The sequence below is a fragment of the Lagenorhynchus albirostris genome, chromosome 16, assembly GCF_949774975.1.
Source record: "Lagenorhynchus albirostris chromosome 16, mLagAlb1.1, whole genome shotgun sequence".
In the NCBI taxonomy this organism is placed as follows: Eukaryota; Metazoa; Chordata; class Mammalia; order Artiodactyla; family Delphinidae; genus Lagenorhynchus; species Lagenorhynchus albirostris.
Window position 1 is genome coordinate 83,867,889 of NC_083110.1, and position 10,562 is coordinate 83,878,450.

The 10,562-nt window shown below is 52.5% G+C and overlaps 1 protein-coding gene across 1 annotated transcript; it reads right to left on the bottom strand.

Moving 5' to 3' along the window:
• Positions 1-9,048: 9,048 nt before the first annotated feature.
• VENTX (VENT homeobox) lies at positions 9,049-10,324 on the bottom strand. Its single transcript, XM_060126816.1, has 2 exons — positions 10,090-10,324; positions 9,049-9,461 (listed from the first exon to the last, which is right to left on the bottom strand). The coding sequence occupies exons 1-2, from the start codon at positions 10,301-10,303 to the stop codon at positions 9,049-9,051; spliced, it is 627 nt and encodes a 208-aa protein (XP_059982799.1). The 5' UTR covers positions 10,304-10,324.
• Positions 10,325-10,562: the final 238 nt, after the last annotated feature.

Here is a 10,562-nt window from a genome sequence, read left to right on the forward strand (position 1 = left end):
TCGGGGACGCAGGGACCCTGCGCCAGAGGCTGCAGTTGAGAACAGAAGGCTTCCTGTCCCCCGGCTCCGCGGGGAAGGGCTTCCTTCCCTGAGCTGCAGGCCTAGGTGTTTGTACCTGCCCAGTGCCTGCTGCTGAGGCTAAGTGTGGGTGAGGCCGGTTGAGAGCAGGGCCTCCCTCCTGCCCAGCCCAGCTCTTGGAGTGGAGGCTCTACCTTGGCACCACTGAGGGTGCTGAGGCCCTGGGCACCTTCCCTGGCTGTGGGGCAGTGGTTCTCACCAGGAGAGGCGGCTGAGAGGACACCAGGCTAGTGCCCCTCCCGTGGAGCTCCTGGAGCAGGGGCGTCACACAGAGAGAAGTCTGCCCTTGTCCTCGCCCCAGTTCCAGAGCCATGGCTCAGAGATTGGGGGGGTGTGATGAGCAAGTCGGAAAACATCTCTCCTAATTTCTTCCCAAAGGAGCTGACTCTGTTTGCAACAGACTGTGGAGAAGTTGAAGCCCAAGTTCTCAGGAACAGTGAGGTGGTGGGGGGCACTCAGGAGGGGTGTGGAGTACAGGCTAAGTTGGAGGGTGGTTCACAGGAGGGAAACAAGTGATAAGAAAACTGGGGTGGGGAGGGGCAGCCCTCGTGGGGTGGAAACAAACAGGAAAGGCCCGACTTGGAAAAGACTGTGTCAGAGACCTTGACTGGATTACTCTGTAGAGGAATTTATGCCCAGGGGCTTGTTGAAAACTGTAGAGCAATCATCAGGCAATTACTGGAGTTTAACAGCTGGGTGTGGTCCCAGGTGACTGTGCATGTACCCAGAGGCACATCTCCCTCAGGACATCAGAGGCTTAACACTCGGTGTGGGCGTGGGGCGGCAGATACTCTTCACGGAAATAACCAAATAACCCAGCCGGTCACAAAAACAATGCACAAGCAAATAATGATAAGCCCCAGAGGAGAGGGACCAGTACCCAGAGTTGCTACAACATACTATCTTTAATGTCCAATCTCCAACAAAAAATTATGAGGCATGCAAAGAAACAGGAATGTATAACCCTTATATCTGCAAAAGCAAAGCAACAGAGACTGCCTGTGAGCATTACAGGATGTCAGATCTATCAGAAAAGACTCCAAGGTAGCCATTATAAGCATGTTATAAACATGTTCACAGGACTAAAGGAAACTATGATTAAAGAATGAAAAGAAGGGTCGATGACAATGTCTCATCTAATAGAGACTATCGATAAAGAGATAGAAATTATTTTTTTAAAGAGAACAAAATGGAAATTCTGGAGTTGAAAAGTACAAACACTGAAAAATTCTAAAAACTCACTAGAGGGACCCAACAGTAGAGCTGAACTAGCAGAAGAAAGAATAATGAGCTTGAAGATTGATTGAGATTATGTAAGCCAAAAAACATTGAGAAAAAATAATGAAGAGAGCCTCAGTGAAACTTGAGATACCATTAAGAACACCAACATGCATGTGATGGGAGTACCAGGGGGAGAAGACAGAGAAAAGAGCAAAAAAACTTGAAGAAATAATGGCTGAAAGCTTCCCAAATTTATTGAAAAACAAATAACCTATACATCCAGGAATCTCAATGAATTCCAAGTAGGATAAATGCAAAGGGAGTCCAGAGACAATAAAAGTAGCAGCTGACTTCTCGTCAGAAATAACAAGCGCCAGAAAGAAGTGAGATAACATATTCAAAATGCTCTTATGCTATTAAAAAACTGTCAAGGGGACTTCCCTGGCAGTTCTGTGCTTAAGACTCCACACTTCCAATGCAGGGAGCATGGGTCACCCCTGGTGGGGGAACTAAGGTCCCACGTGCCTTGAGGCGCAGCCAAAAAAAAAAAATTGTCAAGAATCCTACATCCAGTAATCAGAATGAAAGTGGAGGCATCACCACGTACCATACAGATATAAAAAAGACTATGAAGCAACATTATGAAACAATTGTATCCCAACAAATGGGCACATTTCTAGAAAGACACAGAGTCATAAAACTGACTCGAGAAGAAACAGACAATCTGAATAGACCTATAACAGCTGAAAACATTAAATTAGTTAAAACACACACACACACACACACACACACGCACACACACACACACACAAAACTACCCCTAAAGAAAAGTTTAGGACCAGATAGGTTCACGAGTTCTACCAAATAGTTAAAGAAGAATTAATACAAATTTTTCAAAAACTTCCTAAAAACAGAAGAGGAGGGAACACTTTCCAACTTCTTTTATAGTCCAGGATTAGTATGTTACCAGAACCAAAGACATCACAAGGAGGGCATAGTCCAATATCTCTTGTGACTATGATGCAAAAATCCTCAACAAACTTTAACACACCAAATCCAGCAACATATAAAAAGAATTATACACCATGGGACTTCCCTGGTGGTGCAGTGGTTAAGACTCCATGCTCCCAATGCAGGGGGCCCAGGTTCGATCCCTGGTCAGGGAACTAGATCCCACATGCCGCAACTAAGAGTTCACATGCCACAACTAAGGAGCCCACTTGCCGAAACTAAGGAGCCTGTGAGCCGCAACTAAGAGGAGCCCACCTGCTGCAACTAAGACCCGGTGCAACCAAATAAATATTAAAAAAAGAAAAGAATTATACACCATGACTAAGTGGGATTTATCCCAGGAATGCTAGGTTGGTTTAACATCAGAAAAACATTTAGTGTAATACATCATATCAATAGAATAAAAAACAGGGCTTCCCTGGTGGCACAGTGGTTGGGGGTCTGCCTGCCGATGCGGGGGGCACGGGTTCGTGCCCCGGTCCGGGAGGATCCCACGTGCCGTGGAGCGGCTGCGTCCGTTAGCCGTGGCCGCTGAGCCTACGCGTCCGGAGCCTGTGCTCCGCGGCGGGAGAGGCCACGGCAGTGAGAGGCCCGCGTACCGCAAAAACAAAAACCACACGATCATCTCAATTGATGCAGAAAAGTCATTTGACAAAATCCAACTAAGGATAAAAGGGAACTTCTTTAATCTGATAATGGCATCTACGGTAACCCCACAGCTCACATCATACTCAATGGTGAAAGACTGGATGCTTTCAGGAACAAGGCAAGGATACCTGTCTGGTCACTTCTATCCAACATTGTACTGGAGGTTCTGGCCAGAGCAATTAGGCAAAAAAGAAAAAGAAAAGAATGAAAGAAAGGAAAGAAAGAAAGAAAGGAAGGAAGAGCATCCAGATGGTAAAGGAAGAAGTAAAACTAGTTCTATTCACAGATGACATGATGTTGTATGTAGACAATCCTAAGGAGCTCACTGAAAAATGATGAGAACGGATAAAAGAACTCAGCAGGGTGGCAGGATAGAAGATCAGTGTACAAAATCAGTTATCTCTCTATACCCTTGCAATGAACAATCCAAAAATGCACTTAAGAAAACAATTCCAATTGCAATAGTATCAAAAAGAATAAAATGCTTAGGAATAAATTTAACCAAAAAAATGCAAAACTTATACCCTGAAAGCTACAGAACATTGTTCAAAGAAATTAAAGAGGATCTAAATAATTGGAAAAACATCTCACGCTCGTGACTGGAAGACTTAACATTGTTAAAATGTCAATATTTCCCGAAACAGTCCCTAATCTACAGATTCGATGCAAAATCTCTGTCAGAATCCCAGTGGACGTCTTTGTGGAAACTGACGACCTAATTCTAATATGGAACTGCAAGGAACCCAGAAGAGCCAAAACATTCTTGAAAGAAGAACAAAAGAAGGTTTCAAAACTTACTACAAAGCAACAGTAGTCAAGACACTGTGGTACTGGCAGGAGGATAGATATATTGACCAATGGAATAGAACTGAGGGTCCAGAAATAAACCCATACCCCTATGGTCAAGTGATATTTGACAGCATACAAAGACCATCCAATGGGGAAAGAGTAGTCTTTTCAACAAATGGTGTGGGATAACTGGATAACCACACGGGAAAGAATCAAGTTGGACCCTTACCTCACAAAATATTCAAAAATTATCTCAAAATGCATCAAAGACCTAAATGTACGAGACGAAACTATAAAACACTTCGGAAAAAAGCACAGAGTGAATCTTAATGATCTTGGATTTGGCAAAGGGTTCTTAGGTATGACACCAAAAGCATGAGCGACAAAATTGAAAATAGATAAATTGTATTTCATCAAAATTAAAATAGTTTGTGCTTCAAATGACACAATCAAGAAAGTGGAAAGACAACCCACATAATGGAAGAAAATATTTGCAAATCCTGTATCTGATGAGGATTTAATATCCTGAATGTATAAAGAACTCCTAAAACTCAACACAAAAGACAACCCAGCTAAAAAATGGGCAAAGGACTTAAATAGATGTTTCTCTGAAGAAGATACATAAATAGCCAATGAGCACATGAGAAGACAGTATCTCTAGCCATCGGGGAAACACAGATTAAAGCCTGAGACTTCACACCCACTAGGCTGGCTGGAATCAAAATACCAGATAATAGCAAGTGTTGGAAAGAATATGGAGAAATCGAACTTTCCACTATAATTTACCACATTAACAGATTGAATGGGGGAATCAACTGATCATCTCAATATATGCAGCAAAAGCATTTGATAAAGTACAACACTCACTGATGATAAAACGTCCTATTAACTAGTTGCAGAAGGAAATGTAGGTCACCTGGAAAAGGTATTTTGAAACCCCCCCTGCACATATCATGCTTATGGTGAAATGTTAAAAGTATTTCCTTTAAAAAGCAAGAATAAGACAAAATGCCCCTTCTGGAAACTTCTAGCCACACTCACACTGCAGGCTCTAGCCGGCCCAGTAAGACAGGAGAAAGAGGTAAGAGATGGGTACCACTGTGCTTTGTTTCAGTTCCATTTAACAGAAAACCCAAACAATTGCTTACACGGGTAGGAACGCAATCCTCTCTGGCCCCTGAGGCCTCCCCAGCCTCCTGCAGGGTCCAGGGGCGCTGCCTCTGGGCTTCTGAGTGCAGCATTCACCACCCCAAGTTGTGGAAACGGGCTCGCCGAGGGTAGGGGTGAGTACATGGTTCCTCGTTCTACAGATTTTCAAAGTCAACCTGGAAGAACGGTAACACCCCTTGGATGCGTACAGGAACAATGCAGCTGTTTGGTGTGGTTTTTAAAAACACGTGCTTCTTAACATGCTGAGACGTTTCCTGCCCACATTTTACTGCCTCTGAAATTTAGCATCTTATCATCATGGCCATGTTGGTTAATTTGCTATATGGGTATTTTTCTTAATGGTCTAATCAATGGAAACACAGCATAACGTATGGAATATCAGAAATAGCAAGAACTGTGTATGTTTAGCTAATGAGGCAACACTTTTTTAAAAGTCAAATGAAAGTACCAGAGCTTTAGGCCATCTGGATAGCATTATGCGTTATCACACCAGGGAAACACGGTGAAGTACAGTGATTCAGAAATACTTCCTGAGGGCGTGCACAGATTTGGGACCAGCGAGGCCAGCAAAGAACCCTGCCCTTTGCCTGCCCCTGGCTGTGTCCATGAAGCATGGCATCTCTGGCGATGCAGAAATGGCATTTTTCTTAACATGCCAATCATGGCAAGGTCTTTACAGTCTGTTGGGAGGAAGTACTGCCTAAGTAGTGTTTTCTTGTTATGAAATGTTTTAAACGCACAAAAGCAAATGTAAAATCACACGTCTGGGCTTCCCTGGTGGCGCAGTGGTTAAGAATCCGCCTGCCAATGCAGGGGACACGGGTTCGAGCCCTGGTCCGGGAAGATCCCACATGCCGCGGAGCAACTAAGCCCGTGCGCCACAACTACAGAGCCTGTGCTCTAGAGCCCGCAAGCCACAACTACTGAGCCCGCGAGCCACAACTACTGAAGCCTGCGCGCCTAGAGCCCGTGCTCCACAACAAGAGAAGCCACCGCAATAAGAAGCCTGCGCACTGCAACGAAGAGTAGCCCTTGCTCGCCACAACTAGAGAAAGCCACGCGCAGCAACGAGGACCCAATGCAGCCAAAAATAATAAATAAATAAATACATACATTTATAAAAATAAAAAATAAAATCACACGTCCTGGCAAGGACAGTAGATACCACAGCCCCACAACCCAGCTTAAGAAGTACCCAGTGTTTACTTTTAGGAGTCCCATGAGAGGGCCTCTACCCTCCCGGCACTGCTTCTTTATGATCGTTCAAGACCTATGGTCAGATTGCGGGAGTCCCTCCCCCAGAAGTGCTGAAGCAGAACTGACCTGGCCCAACCCTCTGAGTGGTCCACAGGCGCAAGACCTGCGGCCTGGGGTCCACGCCTGGCACAGAGTAAGCCAGGTTGGCTCGGGGGCCAGCAGGGACCAAGGAGCTGACTGGATGCCAGGAAGGGACCCTGGTCCCCACCCAGGAGCCAGAGGCGACCCTGGCGTGGGAGCCTCAGGGCAGTCTTCCTGAGACCCCGAGACCCAGGCATGCTGGCTGGGTCACTGTTAGCGCCCTCCCTAGTCCCATCTTCCCCACTCTGGCACTACGAGGGTCACCGCAGTCCACACCTTTGCATAACTTGGCCCACTCCTTGTCCCCAGATCAGGTGGCCCCTGCACCTCCAGAGAGGCGTGCTCTGCCCTGAACTGCTCTCCTGTCCCCCTGTCCAGGTGGTCTCCCAAGGGCAGGGCTGCTGTCTCCAAATCCAGCAGCCGGGCATGAGGCAGGTGACTGGGAACCAGCGGGGCTGGGGGGGAAGCCGGACTCTGGAGCTCGGACCCCTCCGTGCAGGGTCCTGATGGGTGAGTCCTCCCGCGTTGGCTCCGGCCAGCTGGGCAGCCTCAAGGCCTTGGAGACACAGTGGCTGAGGAGATGGCCGGCAGTGTCCCCTGGCCCCAGGACCTGGCCCAGGGCATTCAGGGGCCCGAGTTGTCCATGAGACGGTGGACAGGCAGTAGAAGTCCACAGTGCTCTGCCCTGGGCGGGAGCCTGGTCTAAAACAATGGGAAAGTCTTGGTCTTGATAAGTTTGCTTCAGCCTTTCCCAGCAAGGGCACCCAGCTGGTGGGCTCTGGGCCTCCACAGAGCCTTGCTCACCCTCCAGTGGTCTGGGTGCCAAGCCCTGAGTCAGACAAAGGATGGTCGAGCTGCTCCGTGGGGTCCTGAGAGGAGAGGCTCCCTGGGGAGGTGTCTTGGTCAGAACCGGTCATGCAGACCCGTAGCAAATTGATGCAGCCGATCCCTCTGCCAGCCCCGGGCTGCCCAGCGCTCTGGGGTGTGGAGAAGAGGATCAAAGTATTGACGGGCCTTAAAAAGCCACAGATGTGGTCCTGCAGGTGCCTGGGCACACAGAAGGCGGGTGGTCGCTCTCAGGGCCCCTGGGCCCCTCGTCCAGCTCCCTTGGTGCAGCGGCCCCCACCTGCCTTCTCTGGCACTTTCCAGACCACGGACGGGTCTGGCCCCTCGCAAATCGTGACTGGAGCTGGGTTCTGAGCTTAAGCAGCACAGGTTCAGGACTCGCTGGCCCACACCCCAGGAGGGACTGGACGCATCTGGCCTCCTCCCCCTTCCCATCACCAGGCCTTCATTCTTAGCAGCTGCACTTCAAGAACTGCGTTAGTTTCTCTTTCAAATTCATCCTGAGTTTGCATTTTTCCAGGAAACCGAGGGAGAATGATGGCTACGACATGTAAATTAATGCAGTATTATCCTTGCTTCCCGTGGAGCGGCACCTCCGCTGCCTGCCCAGTAAAAGTCAGTGCTTCGCCTTCGCAGGCGGCAGGACCCCAGCCCTGCAGTCATTACAGGGAGAGACGGGCCTGGAATTGGCCTCTCGCGTGGTCACTGCGTGTCCCTACGCCCACGCGGCAGAGGCGGTCTGCCGCCCAGGTGCCCCCTCCGGCCCGGCGGGTGAGGGAGGGGAGGTGAGCTAACCCCAAGATCGCCCGCCACGGCCCCAGCCCTGAGTCGGAGCATTGGGGGCGGCAGGGCAGACGCTCGGACAGGGGAGAGGGTCGGACCGTCCTCTTGCTTGGCGCCTGGGCGCCCGGTTCCTAAGTTATGTCAGCATGTTGTCAAGAGGCAGCAGAAGGATGCGCAGCAGGTCCCCGGCCACCGGCCACCCTGGCGAGTCGGCAGGACGCAGCTGGCCGCTGGCGCCGCCGGTCCCGCTGCGGGCGCGCGGCCATTCCTTCTCTTTCCGCCGGACAACGCCGACCGCTGTCCCGCTCCAGCTCCGTCCCCGCGGAAGCCAAGCGACCGCGCCAGCCCGCGGTGCGGTCCGCGCTCCACGAGTCCGAGGTTCCGAGGCCGCCGGGCCCACGCGTGGATGCCCCGCGCACACTCACCGCACGCACCCTCACGCACATGATCCCACAGAGACAGCACTTCGCCTCAGGCTCCCGGACGTTCTCTAGTAAAATACATAAATACATAAATGAACGCGGGAAAAATTCCCTAAAATAAGCGTGAAAGTCTCCACTCGCACACAACGCTGAGAAACCTAGTTAGCGAAAGTAGTTGGTAAGTTTCTCTTTAGCAATTCCGGCACCAAACTGTTCCTGTCGTTTCTTTGTTCCGAATCAGTTTCCTGCCGCTGCAGCCAGAAACAATCTACTAAGTTCTTCCGAGCCGCCGCGGTTACCGAGACAGGTCCACAGAGGAAACCTCAGAATACTTTATTGGCTGCTTTGTATACATTGGAAAGTCCTATTTTGTCCATTTCGAGGACAATATAAAACTATGTTCACTGTCTTTCAGGAAAGTTTGCACTAACATAACTTTATAAAAACATTTTTTTAAAATAACCGTAAGATACCCACAGATAGTCTTGCGGCATCCAGTTTAACACAGTGTTAACAACAACAAAAACAAAAACCTGAAAAACGAGACAAGAAGAGAACTCCGAGACGCCCGCTGCGCACCAGGAGCAAGGAACCGGCCGGGGCGCCGCTCGCCCGCGGGGACCCGTCTCCGGACCTGGGAAGGGGTGGCCCCGGTGGCGGAAGACAACACCCCGCCCCCTACACCCCCTGCGCGCGTGCCCTTCCTCCCCAGCGGGCCCCCAGGGCCCACGGCCTTGCAGCCCTAGGACAGGTAATACATGCCGTAGGCGGCCACGGGCGCGGCGAGGAGTCCCGGCACCTGCGGCAGGGAGCCCGCCGCGCTGCCGTACACGGCCGGGGAGCCGTGAAGGTGGACGCCCAGCGGGAAGGGCAGGGCGAACGAGGGCAGCAGCGGCTTGGCCGCCAGCTTCAGCTTCTCCAGCTCGGCCTCCTGCAGTCGCTTGGCCTTGGCCCGGCGGTTCTGAAACCAGATCTTGACCTGCGTCTCGGAGAGGCTCAGGCTGCTGGAGAACTCGGCGCGCTCCGCGATGGACAGGTACTGCTTCTGGCGGAACTTGCCCTCCAGCGCCAGCAGCTGCGCGGTGGTGAAGGGCGTCCGCGGCTTGCGGTTGTTCTTGTGTTTCCTGAGGGTGCAGGGTGGAGGGCTGGGGGCGCCTAGGGGGAAAGAGAGCACAAAGCGGACGCTCAAACGCCAGCAGTGCGCGCCAAGGACGGTTCCGGATGCGTGTCCCGGCCGAGACCGCGGACCTCAGTTGAGACAAGATACCCCCAAACCTCCGGGGTAATAGAAGCGAGGCACCGGGGAGACGGCGCGCGGAGAGGGGGGCCGTTGTGGACTCGGGTTCTGCTCCCCAGATCGGTGGCCTTGCGTCCCTCGGGAGGAGGGGAACTCTGCCCACTTGGAAAAGCGAAAAACTTGGGCAGGAAGCACAGAGGCCAAGCAGAAGTCAACCATCGCGGGGAGTGACGGCAGCAAAAGGGGTGCTCGGCCAGAGAGACTCCGAGACAAGAAGCCCCGGGTCTTGGGTTGCGGGCTCCGCCCCAGGGTAGAGCAGAAGCCTGTTTGGCGTGGGGCCGGGGAGCCGCCGTGGGGTTCGCGCGCGCGCGGGAGGGGTCGGGTGGGCTCGCGTGGGCTGGTTTCTTTCTCTGCGCCCGGGCCGGCGCGTTAGTGGCTGGTTACTTTCCAAAGTTACGAGAGACAGCGTCCTTCCCGCCCTAGTCCTCCGAGCCCGGGCCGGGCGGGCTCCTCTCGCAGCCCAGAACCGTGCGACAGGGCACTTACGTGGGGAGGACAAGGGGGCGGCCGCCGGGACCCAGGCCCGGGGTTCCGCGGCGCCCCGCGGCCTCTCCTCCCGGGGCTCCGCGGGCTCCGCGCCCAGCCAGTGCTCTGCCTGCAGCAGCGACTTGACGCTGAAGGGCAACGGGCCGGACCCCGCACGGTCCCTGCTGCACGTCCTGAGCCCAACAGGGTTCATGCCGAGCGACGCCGGGGCCATGCGCTGGCCGGCGGGCGCGGGGCTGGCGGGGCTCAGCAGGCGCGACGTGGGGCCAGCGCGCCGCGACACTGCCGGGGGCTCCACTGCGCCCCCGCCCTCAGAGCCCTATAAAAAGGCGGCGCCCCTTTCATGCCCAGCTCTCCAATCGCCGCTGTCGCTGCCGCGTGGACCCAGGCGTCCATTGGTTTCGCTGACCCGGGAGGGCGGGACGGCCGACTGGGACTCTAGCGCCCCAGCCCCGGCCTGCCTGGCGCACCCC

Bases quoted from the DNA above. Each gene is read 5' to 3' on its own strand.
- VENTX (XM_060126816.1), bottom strand. From the start codon at position 10,303: ATGGCCCCGGCGTCGCTCGGCATGAACCCTGTTGGGCTCAGGACGTGC. The intron at 9,462-10,089 runs GTAAGTGCCCTG...CTTTCCCCCTAG, and splicing joins CGCCCCCTTGTCCTCCCCAC to GCGCCCCCAGCCCTCCACCC.